At 32.0% G+C, this 25,922-nt stretch overlaps 2 protein-coding genes and 1 non-coding gene across 3 annotated transcripts; 2 read left to right on the forward strand and 1 right to left on the reverse strand.

Annotated features, from left to right (window-relative positions):
- The first annotated feature begins 1,603 nt into the window (after positions 1-1,603).
- Positions 1,604-2,785, forward strand: LOC107611708 (F-box/kelch-repeat protein At3g23880-like). Its single transcript, XM_016313609.1, has one exon. It carries the CDS (start codon positions 1,604-1,606, stop codon positions 2,783-2,785), a length of 1,182 nt encoding a protein of 393 aa, XP_016169095.1.
- Positions 2,786-6,279: 3,494 nt separating this feature from the next.
- LOC107612439 (oligopeptide transporter 4-like) lies at positions 6,280-10,645 on the forward strand. The gene is made up of 6 exons (XM_088491748.1): positions 6,280-6,768; positions 7,868-7,965; positions 8,161-8,724; positions 8,826-9,078; positions 9,755-9,937; positions 10,031-10,645. Exons 1-6 carry the CDS (start codon positions 6,280-6,282, stop codon positions 10,643-10,645), a joined length of 2,202 nt encoding a protein of 733 aa, XP_088347874.1.
- A 10,827-nt stretch (positions 10,646-21,472) lies between these two features.
- LOC148561267 (U2 spliceosomal RNA) lies at positions 21,473-21,668 on the reverse strand. The gene has a single exon (XR_015886311.1). It is a non-coding gene; the product is annotated as a U2 spliceosomal RNA (small nuclear RNA).
- Between the last annotated feature and the right edge of the window lie 4,254 nt (positions 21,669-25,922).

Raw genomic sequence — 25,922 nt, forward strand, 5'->3', positions numbered from 1 at the left:
ACACTTAGTCAATATTTAGTTATAATCATATTAGATGTATACTAAAATTAAGTACTAATATAAAATGTATATTGTAATATAAGATACATATTAAAAGAGTTAAATAATACATATATTTATATATGAATACATAATAACTAATTGTAGTAGTTGATTTTAGTATACAAATAATATTTTTGATTTAATTAATATTTAAAATACTAAATATACCTTCTAAATCAATAGGTAGATCATAAGGGTGTCTTATAGACCGTTGCAGTTGACAGAGCACATTTAGGAGTGTAATAGTGATGAGAAAGTCTAAGAAGGGCCCGAATTCTTTTTCGTGTGTGAGAGAAGAGTGTATCTCAAAATGGTGTGAGAAGAGAGGTGCTTTACCTTACTATGATTAAGATAAATTGGTGTCTCTGATTTGTTTTATTTTTCAAACAAACAATCACAAATCAGACGGTCTGATTTGTGTTTTCGAAAATAAAAAATTTTTAAAGTTGAAATCTGATAGTTCGATTTTTATTTTTAAAAATAAAAAAAAAATAAAAAATATAACTCGAACTCTCTGATTTGTAGTTTATTTTTTTCTTCAAAGTTTATTTTTTTTTTAAACAAATCGGACCCTCCGATTTAAACAAATACCAATAAAAAAAACACTATATAAAAAAAAATACCTAATCTTCCAATAATAATATATTATATATATATTTAATCAATATAAAAAAAATTAGCCCCAATAAGAAACACCCTTGTACTGAAAGGAAAAATAAGCATACATATTTAAGATTAAGAATGGGATTTTTACAGTAACTACTAATTGAAATAGAAGGGCAGAAAGCCAAGGTTAACAAACTCTAAAGGTGACTCATAACTCATGATTAGTTTAAGTCTCATAACAACTCTAGATATTTTAAGTCTCCAAATCATGTTTATAAAAAACGCGAACAAACGAGGATGAAGACGAAACACCGCAAAAAAATAGGTATTTATATTAAAGCGTATTAGTGGAGACTGGAGAGTTAAAGTATATCTAATATGCTCTCTCTCATTAATGAAATTAATTTTAAGTATGTCTAAGTCGTTTTCTTTAATAAAACAAATTTTTGTTAAGTTTAGACTAATTTAATAAAATTTTAAGCAGACATAGTTTTATTAATAGAATTAATTTTTGTTGAATTTAAACTAATTTAATAGAATTTTATTGTTAAAAAAATTTGAATATGTAGGAATGCTGAATCTAAATATAAGAGAGAAATTATTAGTTTAGCTGCTCATAAGTTTGGCTTTAGGGAAGGGATGCACCCTCTCCAACACCGGAATGTATCCCAATACATACAATTCTTTGAGTTAACTATGCCATGGCGGAACCTAAAACCATTAATCCATATTAGAATTTGAAGGAAATAGCAGCAATTCATGCAAATTGCCTCTACCTAACCTTCTCAGTCAAATTATTATTTTTTTCTATAATTCATTCCCTTTTTAGTTGAGACTTTCTTAGTTCGCTTCACTAACGGGCCATCAAAGAGCCCAGAGCCCAGAGAACCATATATATATATGCACGCAAAATTAGTTTCTCGAAGAAACAGAAACCCTATGTCCACTGATGAGAATGGGAAACAGACACCCTAATTCTCCAATGATGAGAATGAAACGTCATGAGTACGAAGATGAACTTCCAGAAGAGGTGATCAGGGAAATCTTGTTGAGGCTTTCAGTGAGGGTCCTCCTACGACTGAGGAGCGTGTGCCGTTCATGGAACTCCCTAATCTGCAGCCATGAATTCGCCATGATCCACGTTCAACACTCAACCCTAACTCAGCGGCCGCCATTGCTGTGTTGGGAGGAGGGATCAGGACGGAAAGATGACATCATGCATTGCTCTTCACAATCTCTTATTCTTTATCGCCAGCAGACAACATTCGTGTCGTATCCAGCTCCCGGAAAATTCATCAGGGGATCTTGCAACGGATTGCTCTGTCTGTCTCAAGGTTTTCCCTATAAAACTCTTACTCTTTTCAATCCCAGTATCCGTTCGGTATCCCCATCCGTTCCATTCGGGTGCTCCCACGAGTGCGGAAATTTTGTTTATGGTGGCTTTGGCTATGATATTCTACATGACCAGTACAAGTTTGTTATGGGTTGTGGTGCCTCGTCTCTTATAACTGATTCCAAAGTGAGATCTGGAGCTGTAGTTTTCACTTTTGGTGCAAATCCTTGTTGGAAAACTGTTGATCATCCCGTGTTTCCGTATCACGTAGCTGACAACGGATATGGAATATTTGTGAGCGGCACTCTGAATTGGCTTGTGTATGATTCTACTAGTACTAGAAATTATAAAACTGAGTGGTTCGTTCTTACTTTCGACTTGAAAACAGAGTCGTTTGGTCGAATGTGTCTGCCTATTGTTTCAAGGTGCTCTGACTACACCCAAGTGCCTCAGTTGTCACTCCACAATAACTGTCTTTGTTATTCTGTTTACACAACGTGTACACTGTTTTGCACATTCTGGATAATGAAGGAGCATGGAGTTAAAGAGTCTTGGATTAAATGGTTGGCAATCCCATTTACTACTTTAATCTCACCATATGTTTCGGTAGCACCCCTGTATGTCTCAGAAGATCATAATCTTTTGGCACTGGATAAATCTAATGACAGTTTATTTGTGTATAATTTACGTCAAAACACACTACTTTATCTTTACGGCTATTTTCCTTATCGGATGTCTTTCTTCCTTTGCCATGAGAGCTTGGTCTCACCTTCACATTATTGTGGTCTTAAAACTATTGATTAGAATAATATTAGATGATGAACAAAATATATTATTTTTAATTAATATTTAATCTTTTAATATTTTTTTATAAATTAATGCAAAAGTCTATTCTAATATTCTCTTATATTAGTTATGGTTGAATTGTAATTTACTATTTTTGGAAATTTCTTTGATATTCTAATAATCTTGCTGGAATAACTAAACAAATAAATTGCAATATTCATTTTATGGTATATATATTTATACATAAAAAAGGTGAAAATTCAGGTACAGTTTCACCTGAAGTTATACTGAAAGCCGTTAAATGATTTGACTAATTTAATTAACGGCTCTCAGGTTAAATGATTTGACTAATTTAATTAACGGCTCTCAGGTATCAACTTCACGTGAAGTCGACTTCACCTAAGTTTTTATCCATAAAAAAAATGAATTAATCAACGGTCATATATTTAAATGATTTGGGTGAGCAACATTGATTAGTTTTTTTAGCAAGTATTAGTTATTTATTTTAAATTATTTTATTTATTTTAAATTTTAGATTTTAAATCATAAATTCTAAACTCTACTTTCTAAATTATATAATCTAAATTTTTTAAGTTGACTAATATTGACCAACTAAAAATTACTTTTTATATTTTTTTCTATATACATACACTCTTGAAATGAAGTATCATGAGAATTATATATATATCAAAAATGTTATTAGTACATTAAAATCAACCGCTAAAATCAGCCATTAATATATTTATGTATAAATACATGTGTAGTTTAATTTATTTTCAATGTATATTTATATTTTAACATATATTTAATGCTAGGTAGCCAAAAAATAATTACAATATAGAAATATCATGTAAAAATTTCCATTCTCTTGATAAGCAAGTGAGATACACTTCCTTATCACTTATCCTCCTTATCACCTATCATTTTGCTGCATATTTGGAGTCATTAATGAACTCCAAAATCAATTTCAGTTTTTCTCAAATCAAATCTCTAACATCTCTCAATCACATTATTATCCGTTAAATGCAATAATTCTCTGCAAAAATTATGAAAGTTAAATAATTAAAAAATTTTAACAACTTCTACTATACAACTTATATTTTACATATAGACTATTAAAAAATAAAAAATAAAATATAAAATATAAACAAAAATTTAAAAATATTTTTTTAAAAATAATTATTAACTCGTCATATTAAAATCAATAAATAATAAGCATACATATGAATATTAAAAAAATATTAAAATAATTAAAATCACGACCTACTAGTACACATATGAGATAATTTGAAGAATATAATAAGACGTATAGTTTAAAATTTGATAATATTAATTATAAAAATTTATTAATTATAGACATCATAAGTATGAGATTATGAATATTATGAGTATAAATTATGGATGTTATTAATATGAAATTATAGATGTTATGTGGATAAATTTATGGATGTTATGAGTAAATTTATCAATTGAATAAATTAATTTAAGAATTTGACATTTTTTTAAATTCAATTATGATAAAATTTAAAAATATTTGTGTTAACTTAATAGTTACTTATGCAATAACTAAAAAATGATGCGTGTATGGTTGTAATATCTAATAAACATGAATTTAATTTTTAGATGTTAGTTGTATGTAATTATGGATGTTATGTATACAAACGTATGAATGTTATGTGTATGAATATAGCAGTACAATATAATTATAAATACACATAAAAAAAAAAAATCGGTTTATTACCATACCTCATCAAAACTAGTTAAAAATAATTTCTTGTAAAATTTCTTGGCTTATACACTATTGTACTTACAATGGTGTTATTCTTGTAATTTTTGAATGAATATGATTGAATTATCATAAAGTATATATTAGGATAGGTTTCATGTTTCATATCTCCAATAATTGATGATAAATACCATAACGGACAAAGAATTAATTGCAATTATTTAATGTAATTGATATTATAATTACCGTTCTTAAATATAATTATTATTAATTTTTATTGTATTTTTATATATAAAAATCAAATTATGAAAAGGAATATTAAGTATTGATTATAATAATGCCTAATAACAAGGGATATGATTTTATAATTAATATCATTAATAAGTAGATTTGATAAGAACGGTGATAGGTAGAATGATAAGAGAGTGGAATAAAAAATAAAACTGATATTAAATGATATAAATGAAGTGAATTATGGAAAGTTTTGACTAATTATGGCTGAAAAATTTTTGTTACTAAACTTTTTCCATATTTAATATATGAGAAGTGCTAGGGGCAGCAGATTTTGTGAGTTATAGCCATCACTTAGCCATCAATAGTATATTTAATGGTGTGAGATTTCATCTAATGGTGGAGAATCACTCATTTTCCTTTTGTTGGCTAAATGCTGGCCAAATTTTAATAAATCTGCTGGTCCCGTAAACTTTCCCTTAATATATTAGTGGCTGATTTTGGTGTATATATGCAGGCCAAATTAGGTTCTCGAAGAAACAGAAACCCCTATGCAAATCATGAGAATGGAAAACAGAAACCCTAATTCTCCAATGACGAGAATGAAACGTCATGAGTACGAAGATGAACCTCCAGAAGAGGTGATTAGAGAAATCTTGTAGAGGCTTTCAGTGAGGGTGGTCCTCCTACAACTGAGGAGCATGTGCTGTTCATGGAACTCCCTCATCTATCTTTAGCCATGAATTCGCCATGCACCACCTTCGAAGCTCAACCCTAACTCAGCCACCGCACTGGTGTGCTGGAATCGGGGAAGGGACGCCATCATGCGTTCACAACCTTCTGTTCTTTATCACCAGCTTCAGCCAATTACACTATTCACGCCCTTTTCGATTGACCGAAGTCGCATCATCAAACTGAAGGTTTTCCCTTTGAAACTCTGACATTGTTCAATCCCAGTACCCGTTCGGTATCGCCATCCGTTCCATTCAAATGGCCTTTTCAACGATTTCATAGTAAAACGTGGAGTATATTATGGCTTTGGCTATGATACCGTACATGAAAAGTATAAGTTTGTTATGGGTTGTTTTACGCTGAGACCTCCTGGAGCTATAGTTTTCACTTTTGATGCAAATCCTAGTTGGAAAACGGTTCATCATCCCGTGTTTTCGTTTCATCTAGCTCACAAAAAAGATGGAATAATATTATTGCGGCCACAACTAAAAATATATATATTAAATAAAGTGAAAACTCAGGTACGGACTTATGGTCGACTTCACGTGAAATTAAAGTTGATAACTGAGAGCGATTGGATGATATGGCTTATTTGATTAGAAAGAGTAGCCTAATGTTAATGGTTAGAAAGCTGGAAATTGGCAACATATGAGGGGGCGGAGGAAACAATAGCAAAAGCTAAGTATCAGTCTCAAACTCATCGTCATCAGGAATCTTTGAACAACGCTTCAAGTTTTATTGCCGTCAAATAAAAAAATCTGGAATAAGAATAATTTTTAAAATATAAATAGCATAAGAGAATATGGAGAATGCAGAGGAAGAAATGTCAACAGTTATGGAGAAAGAGAATGGAAAGGAGGAAGAAGGAGGAGAAGAGGTGTCACCAATTGAGCAAGTGAGACTGACAGTTAGCAACAGTGATGACCCAAGCCAACCAGTTTGGACATTCCGAATGTGGTTCCTTGGCCTCTTTTCTTGCTGCCTCCTATCATTCCTCAACCAGTTCTTTTCTTACCGGACGGAGCCACTCATCATATCGCAGATCACCATCCAGGTAGCCACCCTCCCCATCGGTCAATTCATGGCCGCGGTTCTCCCCACCACCGAGTTCGGCATTGGCTCCTGGAAGTTCTCCTTCAACCCTGGACCGTTCAACATGAAGGAGCATGTCCTCATTACCATCTTTGCCAACGCTGGTAGCGCCTTCGGCTCCGGCTCACCCTATGCCGTCGCAATTGTCACCATCATCAAAGTATTTTATGAAAGGAAGATCTCCTTCTTTGCTTCATGGCTTCTCATCATCTCCACTCAGGCACCACCACCACCATCTTACTACTCTATATTATTCTATTACACTTTTCATTTGCTTTTTGGTTTCTGACAAGTTACAACAATCTTTCATTTATTTTTTATTTATGTTAATGACATAGTTGTTAGAACTCGAAATGTAATGTTTGCAGCTTTCTTTTTGCATGCATGGCCTTTTTAATTTCGAGTATTCCAAACTAATTTAGGTTGTTTAATAGTTAATTATTTAAGCGTTGAGATTTAAATTCTGCGCATGCAATAATTTATTAACCAATAACAATAAATCTATAAATGAAGTTCACATTTACAGTAGATTAGTTATTGTCATTATCTCACAGAAACAAAACAAAAAAAATAAAAAATAATTGATTTGAGATACCAAAGCATGGGTTTTTGCAATTTGGCGTTCAAGCTAAGGTAAATATAATAGTGGAGACTCAAAGTGCTATATATCATTTAACAGGTTTCACCTATTAATTTTAGGTGCATACTGTTATAAAGATTTTATAATTCTCTTCATATAAAAATATATCTTTTTTACTATTAGATAATGAATTGTAGAATTGAATGTGATATACTATAAAAAATTAAAAATATTATTTTTTTAAGTGTAACTAAACAAATAAAATATATTTTTAATACAAAACTCTTTATAAAAAAATATTTTTAATATCTTCATTTAAGTAGGTGTCTTAATTTTATATAAAATAATTGCATTTGAGTTTTTATTAAATAAATGGATAGATAATTTGGTGTCCACGATATAATATTTATATATTTTTGTACATATTTTATATGGTATAAAAATAAATTTTTAATTTATTCTTACTTCTTATAAGCACTTTAAATACTAAAAAAAATACACAAAATAATATATGTAATCATTTCTATTATTTTATATATTTTTAGTATAAACTTAACAATGCACTAGACAAGGAAGACGCTTACTGGCATGCTTCGCGATCAGCACATAAATACAAATTTGTTTCCTAGTTCAATCCGGATATATTTATATGTTTTCTTATAGAAAAATTAGTTTTTTGTGAATTGTGATAATAAATTTAAGAGAGATAACAAATTAAAATAAGTCTCCAATGGTGCAGGTGTTAGGATATGGCTGGGCAGGGTTGCTAAGGAAATACGTGGTAGAGCCCGCTCAAATGTGGTGGCCTAGTACCCTCGTCCAGGTTTCTCTTTTCCGGTATTGTTATCTAAATTATTTTTTTATTAATTTAATATTAATAATAATTAATTAAAATAAAAATACATAAATTTTTTTATTTTTTATTTATTAAAAATTTTTAAAATGAAAAAAACTAATTTTTCTATATCTATAGCTTCTCTAATTGATTGCTATGCATACATAATGTAATTGATGTAACGCATGCATGTGCAGAGCTTTGCATGAGAAAGACGATCGCAGAGTTTCACGGGCAAAGTTCTTCTTTATAGCAATGGTGTGCAGCTTTGCATGGTACATTGTCCCCGGCTACCTGTTCTCCACACTCTCAAGCATTTCATGGATGTGCTGGGCATTTCCCAAGTCGATCACCGCCCAGCAGATTGGCTCAGGGATGAATGGCTTAGGACTTGGAGTCTTTACTCTTGACTGGACTGTCATCGCCTCCTTCTTGTACAGTCCTCTCATCTCTCCCTTCTTCGCCATTGTCAACGTCTTCATCGGCTATTCGCTCATTGTCTACGGTGTCATCCCTATTGCTTACTGGGCCTTCAATGTCTACAATGCACACAACTTCCCCATCTTCTCCTCTGACTTGTTCACCACTCAAGGCCAAGAATATGACATACGTGCCATTGTCAATGACAAGTTTCAGATCGATTATGAAAAGTATTACAAGCAAGGTCCTATTCAATTAAGTGTCTTTTTTTCTCTTACTTATGGATTTGGATTTGCTACTATAGCCGCCACCCTTACTCATGTCGTTTGCTTCTATGGAAGGTACATACATACACATATGTGTCTTAGTTGCTAATTATCTATCATGTGTTATAAATTTCACATCATATATATTATATATGTTGCACTGCTCTTTCCGTTAGTGAGATTATGGAGCAATATCGTGCTTCTTCCAAGGGTAAAGAAGATATCCACACAAGACTGATGAAAAGATACAAAGACATACCTTCATGGTGGTTCTATGTGTTGCTGGCTGTGACGCTTCTGGCTTCTCTCTTACTATGCATCTTAGGGAAAGAACAGGTTCAGATGCCCTGGTGGGGACTTGTATTTGCTTCTGCCTTGGCCTTTATTTTTACTCTCCCAATCAGCATCATAACTGCCACCACAAACCAGGTAATCTATTTTCATGCTTTTTATGCAAGGACAAACTTGTTAAAGATCTTTGATGGCATCCACATGCAAAGCTTTTTTATCCATTCAATTTCATGAATCTGAAGCACTTGCATGCCTTATGAATTTAGAAAAAGTCTGTGAATGTTGCTTTTTTGATGTAATAATTGAGAGTGAGAATGTTAAAGTCGTTTCTAAGCCTTAAAAAAAAAGTTCATAAAATTTATTTTGGTTCATTTATTAGTAATTGTTTAAGTTTAGCTAATAGTCTTAGATTAGTAAAGTACTCTCATATAAAAAGAAATGATAATAGAATAGCTCATGAATTAGTTCAAATAGCTCTTACTAATCCAAATACAATGTGGATAGAAAAGAAGATGCACCTCCCTTTATATTCCTTTATATGTAATTTGGCCTATTTAGATATCATAAATAAATTCTACTTCTTTACTTTATCCAAAACTTGTTAAAGATCTTAATTAAAGAAGTGTTAAGAATCAGTAGATTTTGTGATTTATAACTATCATTAATATTTTAAATAGTATAAAATTATATTTAATGATGTAAAATTACTCACTTTTCTTTTACTAGTTAAGCACACTGAATATTAATAAAAATGCTGATGTCCTAAATTTTTTCTCTTAAATTATTCTTACATGCTCTTTCTCTCTCTACACAGACACCAGGGTTGAATATTATTACTGAGTATATATTTGGACTTATTTACACTGGAAGACCAATAGCAAATGTGTGTTTCAAAACCTACGGTTATATTAGCATGGCTCAGGCTGTCTCTTTCCTTGCTGATTTCAAGCTTGGCCACTACATGAAAATCCCTCCAAGATCAATGTTCTTAGTTCAGGTATTCCTTCACCTTCAATTCGGTTAGTTCCTCAGCATTTTGTTCTATAGTAACTAATGCAATTCACTTGTCAAAACATGTGTATGTACATAGTTCATTGGTACAATTCTTGCTGGAACCATCAACATTGGTGTAGCATGGTGGTTACTGACTTCAGTGGACGGTATATGTCATCCTGAAAAGCTTCCCCTCGGCAGTCCATGGACATGTCCTGGTGACCGTGTTTTCTTCGATGCATCGGTTATCTGGGGTTTAGTTGGACCTAAGAAGATCTTTGGTTCCAAATCAGACTACCATGCACTGAATTGGTTTTTCTTTGGAGGTGCAATGGGCCCTATAATTCTTTGGCTATTGTATAAGGTGTTCCCCAAGTATTCATGGATTCCCTTGATTAACCTTCCAGTCCTCTTGGGATCAACTGCGGTGATGCCACCCGCAACAGCAGTGAACTTCAATTCCTGGATTGTTATTGGAACAATCTTCAACTACTTCATCTTCCGCTATAGAAAGAAATGGTGGCAGAGATACAACTATGTCCTGTCAGCAGCACTTGATGCTGGAGTTGCCTTCATGGCTGTGCTTCTTTACTTTGCATTAGGCCTGGAGAACAAGAGTATTTCATGGTGGGGAACACAGGGTGAGCATTGTCCACTGGCAACTTGCCCAACAGCTAAGGGCATAGTGGTGGAGGGTTGCCCTGTACACTGATTAGCATTGTAAGTATAGCATTTAATTTTCTACAAAAGAGAAAAGGTGATGCTCAATTCAAATTCCAAGTAAATTCTGTACTGCTATGTGGGCTGGTTCAATCCTGTCAGATACTGGAAATGTTAAATTTTTGTGTGGTCGGCAACTTCATTTTCATGTAAACTTTCAAATAAAAATATAAGTTTCAATAAAAATTAAGTGATGATTTGCATATGGTAAAACTTTTACTGCAAGGTTTACCAATAAGTGTTTCTTTATATTTTACAAAATATGAATTTATAAAATTAAAAGAATATGATATTGGTAATCAAACATAACACAAGAGACAGAAACCACAGAAAGTAATGCCAGGGAAGTTTAATTTGGCCAGAAAACAACCATATACTAATAACTAATAAGTGGAGGAATTGAGCAAAGAATCCAATATTCTTGAAACAAAAATTAGTACACATGGAAGGGAGAAAAGATTGGCAGAACTTAAAGGAGAAAAGATAAGATTACATACTTCTCTAAATACTTTTAATCACAGACTTGGCTGCAGTAAAGCCAAAAACTTAAAATAAAAGTTGTAGAGGTAGCAACAACTGGTGATGGAAGAAACAATAGTAGATGCACTATAAATATCAAGGCCATTTTTACGGTGTCTTTTGTTTGGTACTTAACTTTTGCCTAAATTACTTTTTATAGTAACTTTAAAATATTTAAAAATTTTTAATTTTTATACTTTTAAATTTAGAATTGATTATTTTACCTATTTTAGTAATTAGGCAATATTTTTTAGGCAACATAGCAAACACCAAATATCAAACTCAATAGATATGGTTATCTTTTCAAAACCTGAATCTTAAACTTCTTTAACACCTTCTGTCCTTCAATCAGCAGCAACACTTTTCTTGATGAATGACCTCACCTCAAACCATCAGCAGCACATTTCAAACTAAGGAGACCGCCAATTTCATCACTTATGTTTGAGTTCTCACCTACCCAAACACCATAAAACAAAAACAATAAGAATTTTAACATAAAAACTCAGTGGCAACAAGAAATTCTTTACAGTGAACATTGAAATAAACTGCAGTAAGATATCAAATTTCATATGCTTCTAATTTAAATTTCTTGAACCGAAAGAAAAAGCAAAAAGAAAAGAAGAATAAATACTTTGTCATTATTTTTTTTTAACCAAAGATAGAAAAACTCGAACCCACGTCCTCTTAGATGAGTGTAGGAAGATTATGTCATTTGAGCTATAACTTATTGGCAAATACTTCACCATTACGAATGAAGCAAGGATTGTTGTTAATATTACTCTTCATTTTAAAAAAAAAATTGAAAATTAATAAAAATCATTGTAAAATAGTTTAATTTTTTATTTTGTATTTATTAATTATTACTAAAATAAATAAATAATTTCAAATATAATAGACATATAATTATAGATGTAACATATATAAAATTATAAATATTAAATTAAATAAACTAATTTTATATTATTATCTTTCTAGCATTTTTTTATGTTTAGAGAAAATGACACTTTTTTTTAAGAGATATTTAAATAAATTTTTTTATTCTATTTAAAAAATATTAAACCACTCTTCCACCTTACAGTTAGAAGATTGAATCAAATCAGGGAGATATTTTAGGATCACAAAAAATATTAAGAAATCAGTGTTATCAATTTAGAATATTTTCATAAATAGATCCCTAGCTATCTATAAATTAGAAGAATTGTTGTAAATCAAAAATGAATTAGAAAGAAAATAACATTTTTCAATCTCCTCTTATTCTTCCTACCTCTTAATTATTCTTTCTTTTTCCCTTAAACCCTCGATACCATCGTAAGATGGTATCAGAGCGATGTTAGGTGCTGGAAACTCAGAATTGGATTATCGTTTCTATACTCTCTCAGTCAAATTAGTCAAAAAAAAATGTCAACATCTGACGAAGGTACCAGTGTTAATACGGGTAATAATTCAAACAAACCCGATGAGCTGACGCTGCAGATCGCAAAGCTGCTGTGGAGCAATCTTGGAATGCAATCTTCACAAACCAACTCTGACAGTCTATCAATTGGTTTCCAATTGAATGGGGATAATTATTTTCTGTGGGTAACCCTAATGAGAAAAGCAATCGGTGGGAGAGGAAAGAAGGCTCACCTGACAGGGATACCCCCAGCACCAGCAGAAACAGAACCGACATATGAACAATCGGAGCAAGGAGACCAAACCATTTTTACTTGGATCATCCTGAACATCGAAGCAAGCCTAATGAATAATGTCTCTCAATTTCCAACGGCAAAAGCTTTGTGGGATGGCTTGGCAACCACATACGGAAGCGGGACGGATCCAATACAAATATACGACCTGCATCGACAAGCAAACACGCGAAAACAAGGACAAGGTACCCTAGAGGATTTCTGGAACAAACTACAAGCCATTTAGATGGCAATAGAAAGAAAACAACCAAATCCCATGAAATGTCCAGAAGATATTACGACTTTCAATCGGTTAAAACAGGAACAGAGACTATACCAATTTCTAACTGGTGTAGATGACAAATTTGACACTGTTAGAAGAGATCTATTAAAACAAGAACCTACTCCTTCAGTAAAATCTGCCTACGCCACTATCCGGAGGGAGGCGGCCTGACTTCAAATTCTGAAGCTTACCACCGATGACGTAGGAGAAGCATCACAAGGAGAGATCGGGACAGGCCTCGCTGCGAAAAATAGAACCAATCAAGGCAGTCAAGGGCGTGGTCGCTCAGACACTATTGGACGGTGGTCATCATCGCGGGGGAAAGAGAGAGAAGACAAAAGCCATCTTTACTGTACTCACTGCGGAATGAACAAACACACCAAGGAAACATGCTTCAGAATCATAGGATATCTAGAATGGTGGGAGGATAATCACAAGAAATCAAAGAACAAGTCCGGTCAAGAGAGAGGCGCCACCGCCGTAGGCATCCTGGAGGTTACCAGCAGCAGTGGCACCGGAGAAGAAGAAGGAGAAAACCGTAGGACACAACACGGTAAGGCTTCGGTGGCCGCAACGCAACAAGGTAAGAGAGAAAAAGAGGGCGGTAACAGGCTCTACCAAGATGGGTCATATAATGGCCTTGGTTTAATTGCTGGGAATGGGCCCATAACCAAGGTCCTATAAAAAAATCAAAAGAGTAGATCTTCGATTGTGGGGTCACTGACACCATGACCTATGAACTCGAGGATTTTGATAGCTTGACCAAGCCCTCAAAGGCCCACATTGAGACTGCTAGTGGTGATTTAATTGAAGTTAAAGGGGGAGGCTCTATTGTTTTTTCAAAAAATTTAAAATTGGAAAAATGTCTCTATGTTCCTGATTTGTCTTCTAAACTGTTATCTGTTAGCCAAGTAACCAAGGAGTTAAATTGTGTGGTACTCATGTATTTCAATTTTTGCCTTTTGCATGACATTCTTATGAAGGTGATAATTGGGCATGGTACTGAGCGAGATGGGCTTTACTACGTTGATGAGGTAGCACACCAGGGACATGCCATACTTGCTCATGGAACAGTTATCAGGCAACTTTGGTTATAGCACAGACGTTTGGGACACCCCTCATTTGGGTACCTTAAGATTTTATTTCCTAGTCTTTTTTTGAAAAACACTGAAATCATTAAATGTGAGACTTGTATTCGTGCAAAAAATCATAGAGTTACTTTTTCTCCAAGCAATACAAGAGTCAATTTTTTTTTTCTTATCTATTCTGATGTGTGGAGTCCCGCACCGAAGTCCCAAAATAATTCCTTTCAATATTTTGTGTTATTTGTGAATGATTTTTCTCGCATGACTTAGATATATTGTGTGAAACATAAATCTAAAGTTCCTGATCGGTTCTTTGATTTTTACCAAATAATTCATACCCAATTCAATGAAAAAATTCAAATACTCCGGTCAGATAATGATGGGGAATTCATATATCAATCAATGAAAGACTTCTTCCAAAAGAATGGGCTTATCCACCAAACATTCTGTCTAAACACCCCCTAACAAAATGGTATCGCTGAGAGAAAAAATCGTAAAATTCTTGAGATGACTCGAGCCATGCTTTTTGATGCACATATGTCAAGTTCTTTTTGGTCTGAAGCTGTTGCAACCTCAGCCTACCTTCTCAATCGCCTACCCACTCAAGCCCTCGGCAACAAAACACCCCTCCAAATCTTGGCCACTCAGACTAAGATTCTCCCCATTCTTACCTTGCCACCTTGAGTTTTTGGGTGCTCTGTGTTTGTCCATATCCCGAAAACAAATAGAAATAAACTCGAACCTTGTGCAAAAAAGTGTGTCTTTGTTGGGTATGCTACACACCAAAAGGGGTATCGATGCTATAATCCTGTCACTCGTCGCATTCATGTAATAATAGATTGTGATTTCTTAGAGTCTGAATTTTACTACCATCGCCAACATGGTGTTCAGGGGGAAGAATTTAGTGGATCGCCAAGTTGGCCAGATAACCTTTGTTGCCTTGAAACTGTTCAAACAGAGCGAGTAGATGGAGCCACCGAGCATACCTTACTCAATGAAGAAAACCACTCAATACACACAACCAGTGAAACTCCTTCTGAGAATGTTATACAAGAGGTAAGTGAATCCCACTCTGATAATTTACTCCATACTTTTAATGAAGCTGCTAACAATGACAGTATAGCTCTGGAACTTGAAGAATCAGAACGAGAACCCTTTACACTTCCTCCAAGAAGAAACATAGGTGTTCCACCCAACCGATACTCTCCAGAACATGTCTCCCGCAACTCAAAGTACTCGATAAAGACAACCAGAGAAGGAGTGACAGAGGTTGCAAAGGCCTTTTCTAGCACCCTCCTAACTGAAGACATCCCCAGAACGGTCCAAGAAGCAAGTAAAAGGACTGAATGGCAAGAAGCTATGAAGACAGAAATGGAAGTCCTGGAGAAGAACAAAACCTGGGAAAAATGTATTCTACCGGCCGGGAAGAAACCAATTTGGTGTCGATGGGTATTCATCATTAAATACAAGATAGATGGCACTGTAGAACGTTACAAGACAAGGCTGGTCGCCAAAAGGTACACACAAACTTATGGCATTGATTATTCAGAAACCTTCTCACCAGTAGCAAAAATTGATACCATCAGAGTCCTCTTCTCAGTAGCCGCAAATGAAAATTTGGCCTCTCCACCAATTTGATGTAAAAAATGCTTTCCTTCATGGAGAGTTGAAAGAAGAGGTATATATGAAAGCTCCACCAGGATTCTCTGAAGGATTTGAGAAGAATGAAGTGTGTAGATTGAAGAAGGCTCTCTATAGCTTGAAACAATCACCGCGGGCTTGGTTTGGAAGGTTCACGGTTGCCATGAAAGAATACGGGTACAAGCAGAGTAACTCAGATCACACCTTATTCCTGAAAAGGAGAGGGAATTTAATAACATGCCTAATAATTTATGTGGATGATATGATCATAACAGGGAGTGACAATGAAGAAATTGCAAGGCTAAGGAGGAATTTCTTCACAGAATTTGAAATGAAGGACTTGGGTGGATTAAAGTACTTCTTGGGAATAGAGGTTCTACGCTCCAATAAAAAAATATTTATCTCTCAGAGGAAATACATCCTAGACCTCCTTGCAGAGACAGAAATGGTTGACTGTAAACCTGCAGACACTCCTATGCAAGTTAATCATAGCTTGAGACTAGAGGAAGACTCTAAACTGACAGATAAGGAGCGATACCAACGCTTGGTTGACAAACTAATCTACTTGTCACACACCCGACCAGATATATAGCCTATGCAGTAGGGTAGTTAGCCAATTTATGCACCAACCACAGGAGAATAGTATGGAAGCTGTCATGAGAATAGTCAGGTACTTGAAAGGAACTCCAGGAAGTGGGATCTGGTTCAAAAGAAATGGGCACCTTAACATTGAAGCACACATAGATGCTGATTGGGCCGATAACCCAAATGATAGAAGATCTACATCAGGCTACTTTACATTGGTGGGAGGTAACTTAGTCACCTGGAGAAGTAAGAAACAGAAGGTTGTTGCCCTCTCAATTGCTGAAGCAGAATTCTGAGAAATTGCTACGGACATAACTGAAATCCTTTGGATTAAGAAACTCATATCTAAAATTGGGTTTTCACCTCAATTGCCAAGCAAATTAAAATGTGACAATAAAGTAGCAATAAGCATCTCAGAGAATCCTGTACAACATGACAGAACTAAACATGTTGAGGTAGATCGGCACTTTATCAAAGAAAAAATTGAAGAAAGTACTGTGGAACTCCCTTTTGTTAGATCAGAAGACCAATTGGCAGATGTCCTTACGAAAGCAGTCTCAGGCAGAATTTTGGCCGAAATTCTCAGCAAATTTAGCATTGGTGACCCCACTACTCATCTTGAGGGGGAGTGTTAGAAGACTGAATCAAATCAGGGAGATATTTTAGGATCACAAGAAATATTAAAAAAAATCAATGTTATCAATTTAGAATATTTCCATAAATAGATCCCTAGCTATCTATAAATTAGAATAATTGTTGTAAATCAAAAATGAATTAGAAAGAAAATAACATTTTCCAATCTCCTCTTATTCTTTCTACCTCCTAATTATTCTTTTTTTTTTCCTTAAACCCTCGATACCATCGTAAGACTTACCCCATGACAATAATAAAAGAGTCTTGCGACCCACAAATTCAACCCAACAGAATACATAAATTCAGTTACAATTTTAACTTTTATTATTTTATCTTATCTTATCTTTATTTATTCTCATCTTTCTTAGGCCAATGCTTTATATATATTTAGTTTTACCTTCATAATTTACAATTCAATCAATCAAAAAATACAAAATATAATATTTTTCATCTTTTCTTTTCTTATTCTTGCATAATTTTATTAAAAAATGTACACTCTTGTCCAAAGTAGTGAACTCATAGTTTATACATTAACTCGAAAGATTATTGCAACACCGTAATTCGTAAGATGTAAAACAAAAAATAGATGTGACTCATAAGTTAAAAAAATATAAACATAAAATTTTTAAAATATAAAATTAAATTAAATTTTTTACATATCTATTTATTATCAATATTCTTATTTTAGTTATGTCACCAAAAATTCTTATTTTAGTTATTTGTGCAATATATTAATATATATTAATAACTACCACAATATATTTTTTTTTCGAAAAAAGATAATTTTATTAGATGTGAATAAAATTATAAGTGTTCATAGATACGACTATTAGCAAAAACAAAAAAAAGGGCCTCTCACACTCTAAGCAAGTGAGTAAAGTAGCAACAAAAATAAACTAAAAAATAAAAAATAAACTAAAGAAGAAGAGAATATTGCATAAAAAAGAGAGAGAAATAAAAACTATCATTCAAAATATAACAAAAAAAATTTTAATGCTAATTCTAACATTTTAAAAAAAAAAAAAAATCTACAATGAAGATGGTAAAAATATCTTCTCATGAAGATGCTTTGGTTAAAAGTGTGGTTTATTTATTTAGCTACACTTTAAACAAAAATAACACTTTTATAAATATTAAAATCTAACCATACAATCTATCATTTAAGGATAAAAAAAATATATATATTCATATAAAGACAATTATAAAATCTTTATTGTAGTAAAACCCTTTTTTTTTTGGGTATTGAAACGGGAGTGCTAACCTTATCTAGCAAAACCCTAGATTTAGTAATAAAAAAAAAAAAAGATCATTTCCAAGTTCCGATTGATTCGGAGAGAGGATCTGGATTACAAGAAAGAGGAAGAGGATCAGTGTTGGCCTTTTTGGTAAATTAAAGGGGCTGAAGTCCAACAGAAATAACAAGCACAAACTGCTCCACTAAGATTCTGGAATAACATAAGGACATTGGGCTTAGGCCCCTCTCGAGTACCAAAAAGTAAAAAAATTAAGGACCTTAGGGTCGTCAAGGATTTGGGCTTGGACGAATGTTTTGTGTGTAGTTTTTTTGCAATTTGCAATAAATTTATCGGCTTATCGTAACACTATCTAATGCCAAATCCCAAAGCCAAATGACAACTAATTGCGAGTATTATATGGTCGAGTAATTATTACATATCTAATTCTTTTTATGTATCAAATTCAACCAAGTTAAATAATAAAATTTAGAATAATATTAATTATAATTAATTTTTATTATATTAGACCAATTTGATTAGATTTAATTAACAAAAAGACTTGAATGTATAACTATTCCATACAAAAAAGAAGACCAAATGATTAAGATCATAACTGCAGCGAAGCTGAAATGGAGACTAATGCAGATGAAACGTTACTAGAGCAAGACAAGCCAATCTCAGCTATGACTTCACGGAATATACCACAACACAACAAATACGCCCCTTAATTTTATTTAACAATTGAGTGAGTAAAAGCTGAAAATTAAAGGATACTTAAAATTTAAAAATACAAAGACAAGACACCCCATAATTTTCCCCTTAATTTTCTTTAATAATTGAGTGAGGCTGAAAATTAAAGGATACTTAAAATCTAAAAATTAAAAGATACCATTTTTATTTATGTAACTTGCCCGAAAAAAAATATAAAAATCTGAAGACACATAGCATTTTTCTTTATTTATGTAACTTGCGGGGAAAAAATGTCTGAAAAAAGTATAGGAACCGAGTAATGCGCCAGAACGTATATTAATATAAATCGAACCAACGTGGTTCGAACTGCATTTGTTAGTAATTCGTACCAGTGTAGTTCGAATTACATGTAACCAAGATGGTTCGAACTTCAAGTGCATATAATTCGAACCAGGGTGGTTCGAATTATAGAGAGAGAAAGTTGACAAAGTAATTCGAACCATCCTGGTTCAAATTAAACCAACCATAATTCGAGAAAAAATTAATAATTTAAAAATTAAAAAAATATATATTTTTATTTCATACGTTAAAAAAAAGTTAACAAAATATTTAATTACGAGACTTCTTTAAAATATTAATGAGCTATCAATTCGAATTCCATACAATACTTTTCTGTCCATTTTTAATAGTTCATGAATATTTTTTAATAAATTTTTTTAATAAATTTTTTTAAATTATACTACAAAAAATATTTTATCCTATGCAAAATAATTTAAAAAAATAGCTTAAAAAATGTTAGGAGTACTATAAAAATTTGTAATGTTATAATAACTTAGGTAAATACATGCATGTACTCAAATTTTAAATAAAATACTCTACATAGTCAATAATAATTTAGAAATGAAAGAAAATATTTTATTCCATACAAAATAATTAAAAATATATTTTATTCTATACAAAATAATTTTAAAAAATGGCTTAAAAGATGTTATGAGTACTATAAAAGTTTGTAATATTCTAGTGATTTAGGTAAATACATGATAAAAATATTTTTTCTTTAATTTCTAAATTATTAGTGACTATGTGGAGTATTTCTTTAATGTCCTAAGTCATTAGGACATTACAAATTTTTATAGTACTTCTAACAGCTTTTAAGCCATTTTTTAAATTATTTTGCATAGAATAAAATATTTTTTTGTGGTATAATTTAAATAAATTTATTAAAAAATATTCATGATAATTTTTTAATAAAATTATTTAAATTATATGGTGAGATATTACATGATTCGAATTACGCATAGGGAAGTTCGAATTACTCTGATTCAAATTATATGGTGAGCAATTCGAATTCTATACAATACTCTTCTGCCCATTCTTGATAGTTCATGAATATTTTTTAATAAATTTATTTAAATTATACCACAAAAAAATATTTTATTCTATGCAAAATAATTTAAAAAATGGCTTAAAGGATGTTAGAAGTAATATAAAAATTTGTAATGTCCTAATGACTTAGGACATTAAAGAAATACTCCACATAGTCACTAATAATTTAGAAATTAAAGAAAAAATATTTTTATCATGTATTTACCTAAATCACTAGAATATTACAAACTTTTATAGTACTCATAACATCTTTTAAGCCATTTTTTAAAATTATTTTGTATAGAATAAAATATATTTTTTAATTATTTTGTATAGAATAAAATATTTTCTTTCATTTTTAAATTATTATTGACTATGTAGAGTATTTTATTTAAAATTTGAGTACATGCATGTATTTACCTAAGTTATTATAACATTACAAATTTGTATAGTACTCCTAACATTTTTAAGCCATTTTTTTTAAATTGTTTTGCATAGGATAAAATATTTTTTGTAGTATAATTTAAAAAAATTTATTAAAAAATATTCATGAACTATTAAAAATGGACAGAGAAAAGTATTGTATGGAATTCAAATTGATAGCTCATTAATATTTTAAAGAAGTCTCGTAATTAAATATTTTGTTAGCTTTAATTAAATATTTTGTTAGCTTTTTTTTAACGTATGAAATAAAAATATATATTTTTTAATTTTTAAATTATTAATTTTTTCTCGAATTATAGTTGGTTTAATTCGAACCAGGATGGTTCGAATTACTTTGTCAACTGCACTGGTTCGAATTACTAACAAATACAGAACCACATTGGTTCGATTTATATGACTTATATACTAAAATTCTAAATGGCGCTTATAATGATTTTTTGCCCTTTAATTAATTAAAATTTTATTTATGTATTTTGGCCCAAAAACTTTCTGAGAAAAGTATAGGAACCGAGTAATTAAACCATTAAAAAACTTTAATTTACATAAAGAACCCCTAATAGGGTGTTACTTGGGGCTGCTTGCTCTAGTGCGCAAGGCCCTTAAAAGATAACGTAAAAGAAAGTGCTAAATCATTTAATTAATTGAAAATGACAAAAATATTTTAGACTTTATTTGGTGGGGTGCGCCAGGCCCATGCAGCAGTGTAAGGCTTGGGCGACGCTCGACAGGCCCAGTAGCAAGCTACTGCATTGGCCCATCCCCCTCAAAAAATAAATTTAATATCGTGTGGACCAATGGCCCACATATCAGATATTAAACTGATAAGAACAGATACTACACTTGATCTTAGCCAAAAGGCCGAGAAAGGTATGCTTCATTACGTTGCTTACTTAGCCTTTTATACTCAGTTTGCGCAACACTGCTTGGTTGACCTAACGATGTGGGACTCTATTATTGAACTAACTTGAAAACTTATTTCATTATATTATCCTTTCAAAACTTCAACACTGCTTACTTAGCCTTTGAATGACCTCACCTCAAACCAAGCAGCAGCACTTTTCAAACTAAGAAGACTGCACTAATGTTTTAGTTCTCACCTACCCAAGCACCATAAAACAAGAACAATAAGAATTTCAACATAAAAAATCAGGGCAACAAGAAGTGAACATTGAAATAAACTGCAGTAAAATATCAAATTTCATATGCCTCTAATTTAAATTTCTTTTTGTAGTTACGAGATAAGGTGGAAAATTAGGAGAACAAAAAATTTGCAGAAGCTGAACCACAATGGAAATGAAGCAATTATGTCCTGAAATATTGTAGTGAACTGAAAGAAAAAGCAAAAAAGAAAAGAAGAATAAATACTTCATTATTATGAATGAAGCAAGGATTGTTGTTAATATTACTCTTCATTTTTTTAAAATATTTGAAAAATAATAAAAATCATTGTAAAATAGTTTAATTTTTTATTTTGTATTTATTAATTATTACTAAAATAAATAAATAATTTCAAATATAATAGACATATAATTATAGATGTAAGTATATAAAATTATAAATATTAAATTAAATAAACTAATTTTGTATTATTATCTTTCTAGTACTTTTTATTTTTAGAAAAAATGACACTTTTTTCTTTTACGATATACTTAAATAAAAAAAATATTCTATTTGAAAAATGTATATTCTTCTTTAAGATAGTGAACTTGTAGTTTATATACCTTAATTCAAAAGATTGTTATAAAATCGTAATTCGTGAGATTATAAAACAAAACATAGATGTAACTTATAAATTAAAAAAAATATATAAACATATGAAATTTTTAAAATATAAAATTAAATTCAATTTTTTACATATCTATTTATTATCAATTTTCTTATTTTAGTTATTTGTGCAATATATACTATATATAATAACTACCACAATATAGTCCTTTTTTTTTCCAAAAAAAGATAATTTTATTAGATGTGAATAAAATTATGAGTGTTCATAGATAGGACTATTAGCAAAAACAAAAAAAGGGCCTCCCACGCTCAAAGCAAGTGAGTAAAGTAGCAATAAAAATAAACTAAAAAAGAAGAGAAATTTGCATAAAGATGAGAGAGAAATAAAAACTACCATTCAAAATATAACAAAACAAATTTAATGCTAATTCTAACGTTTAACAAAAAAAAAAAGCAAAATTCAAAATTCACACACTAGAATTTTTCTATTTCTATTCTTATATTTTTCTTCTGTCCGCCGTGTGATTCAAATATTTCATTCTCTTCTTCTTAACAATAAAATGATAAATTAATAACATCTTTGCTCCACTAAATATTTAACAAAAGAGAAAAATTATCACTTTCTCATAAATTTTATAATGTCTAATAAATTTGTGCTTAATTTGCTTAAAAAAGTGAGAAGAGAAAAGAGAAATCCCACTTTTTATATTTGTATCATGTAGTTAAAATTAGGCATTGCAGAAGACACTATTTTTGTTTGAGTTCAGAATTCTTATGAAATCTTATACTGCTGCAACACTGAATTATATATGTTAAATTCTTCGTTACCTTTGAGAGACCAAACCCTAATAAAACAACAGCAGACAATACTGATGAGTTATGTTCTGGCAAAAATATTTCTTTTTGTGCTATAGATCGGCTTCGCGCTACTCGAAACTCCAGCGGCTCAGTTCGGTAATGAAGTACTCTTGTAAACTCGAACTCAAGCGTGGTACCTACAAAAAGGACTCCGACATAGGGGTGTCAAAATTTCTAAGAAGTGGGAATTCCCGTAGGGAGCGCCCTGAATGGGGTTTCGATGGCGGAAAATTTTCCCTGCAGGGATGGAGATGGGGGACAAAATTTCTCCGAAGCAAATGCGGAGACCCGAGCGAGGATTTCCGTCCCCGTCTCCGTATTTTTCACAATTTTTCATAATCTCTGGATATATTAAATTACTTAAACACGCTTAATAATTTATTTTTTCTTTGGTTTTTTAGTCATTTCACCTTATATATATATATATATATATATATAGAGAGAGAGAGAGAAAAGTTAGAAATCCTAATTCCTTTTCCCACACACTAGCGCTGCATTCCAATCCCTAGTCACCCTCACCCTCCTCGCGAAACCCCTCCCCTTCTGCGTTCTCTCCCTCGTCTTTGCACCCAGCGTCCCAGCCAGCCACCTCCGACCACCTCCGTCGCGGCCTCTTCCTTCGCCAACGTCGCTGCTCTGTTGAGTCTGTTCAACTCCTGCGCCGCCACCGTCTTGCATTGCTACTCTGTGTCTTTGCTCTTCTCTTCACCAGCGTCTTTGACCTCTTCGGCCATTTCTCCTTTATCCCTGGTAAGATTCACTGCTATTTCTTTTTTTTTTCTTGGATTTTGGTATTTTACTTCATTAATTTGAATGCATACTATTTAATAATTAGTTTCATGAATTTGATGTTGATTTTGATTTTTTTATGTTGGTGGCTGTTGTTTTTGTTAATGAATGCTTTGTTCCATGAATTTTCTGATAATTGGTGGCTGTTTTTTTTTATTTTTTCATACTTTAATTTTTTGATTTTTCATTAATTCTGAATTCTAATTTTGTTGGTTGTAAGTTGTTTATGACATTATGCTATGCTGTGTTTTATTTATGATATTGGCTGTTCTGTTTATGATTTTATGTTATACTGTGTTCTGTTTATAAATATATTTTTTAAATTTTTAAACGTAAGACTCTATTCTCCAATTTGGCTTATGTGATCCATTATGAAATTAAATTGGAACCAATTGATGACTAAACATTAAAGAAAGCCTAATGAGGTGTAAAGTTTGTGCCTGCTACATAATATTGGCAATATAATGTAAGTGATGATTTTCTTTTAGGAGGGAGCAAATAGATGAAAAGTGAAAGGCAATATGTAAATACTGCGAAAGAAAGATTGGAGGTGACACGAAGCAAGGAACTAAGCATTTGTATGATCACATTAGAATTTGCCTGATTCGTATCGTTAGGGGGCCAAAGCAATTAATATTGAAAACAGTGCAACAATCATCAGGTTCGACAGGAACGAGAAGACCAACGAATTCACTTTTGGTTGGAAATTTCACATTTAGTCAAGAGACAGCACGACGAGCACTTACAAGATGAGTTATTAGGAGAAGGCACCCTATATCATTTGTTGAGCAAGAGGGTTTTCATGAGTTTATGGCTGAGACTCAACCTTTGTTCAAATTTTATACAAAAAATATACTGAGAAGTGATGTTGAGAATATGTATGAAGCTGAAAAAGCAAAGCTATTGAAATTGTTGGAAAAAAATCCAAGCCGCATTGCCATAACTACTGACATGTGGAGTGCTGATTGTCAAAACAAAGGTTACATGTCAATTACAGCTCACTTTATTGATGATGATTGGAACTTGCAATGTCGGCTTGTGAGGTATTATTCTAATTCATTTGTGCTTTTAGTATCTTTTATATATTTAAATTTTAATGTCATGAGTATTTATTATATTTACATTACTTTAGGTTTGCATATGTGTTTGCACCCCATACTGCTGAGGTTTTTAGTGATGTTTTGGTGAATTTCTTGTATGATTGGAACATAGATAGAAAGTTGTCAATTTTAACGGTTGATAATTGTAGTACAAATGATGCCATAGTTCATCTTGTGCTTGATAAGATTTCACCATCTAACTTTATTAAGAGAGGAAAATTTGTTCACATGCGTTGTTGTGCTCATATTGTTAATTTGATTGTGAAAGATGGCATGAATATAATATATGTTTTCATTGAAAAAATTAGAGAGAGTGTTTCATTTTGGGTTGCAACACAGAAGAGGGAAGAAAATTTTGAAGAAACTTGTAGGCAATTGAATATTAATTATAGAAAAAAGCTTGCATTTGATTGTAGAACTAGATAGAATTCAACTTATCTAATGCTTGCTTCTATATTGCCATATAGAGAAGTTTTTGAGCGTTTAAGACACTGTGAATCTCTGTATAAATATGTACAATCTGATGATGAGTGAAAAATAGCAAATGAACTTGTTGATAAATTAGAAGTCTTTTATAGCGTGACTGAATTGTTCTCTAGCACTTTATATCCAACCACAAATTTATACTTCCCTAAGGTGTATGAAATGAGATT

Source organism: Arachis ipaensis, chromosome B6 (genome assembly GCF_059453495.1).
Source record: "Arachis ipaensis isolate K30076 ecotype BB chromosome B6, ASM5945349v1, whole genome shotgun sequence".
NCBI classification, from domain to species: Eukaryota; Viridiplantae; Streptophyta; class Magnoliopsida; order Fabales; family Fabaceae; genus Arachis; species Arachis ipaensis.

Coding starts and splice junctions, on each gene's coding strand:
- LOC107611708 (XM_016313609.1), top strand. CDS start 1,604: ATGGGAAACAGACACCCTAATTCTCCAATGATGAGAATGAAACGTCAT.
- LOC107612439 (XM_088491748.1), top strand. CDS start 6,280: ATGTCAACAGTTATGGAGAAAGAGAATGGAAAGGAGGAAGAAGGAGGA. Junction 7,966..8,160: donor GTCCAGGTTTCTCTTTTCCG/GTATTGTTATCT, acceptor ATGCATGTGCAG/AGCTTTGCATGAGAAAGACG. Junction 9,079..9,754: donor TAACTGCCACCACAAACCAG/GTAATCTATTTT, acceptor CTCTCTACACAG/ACACCAGGGTTGAATATTAT.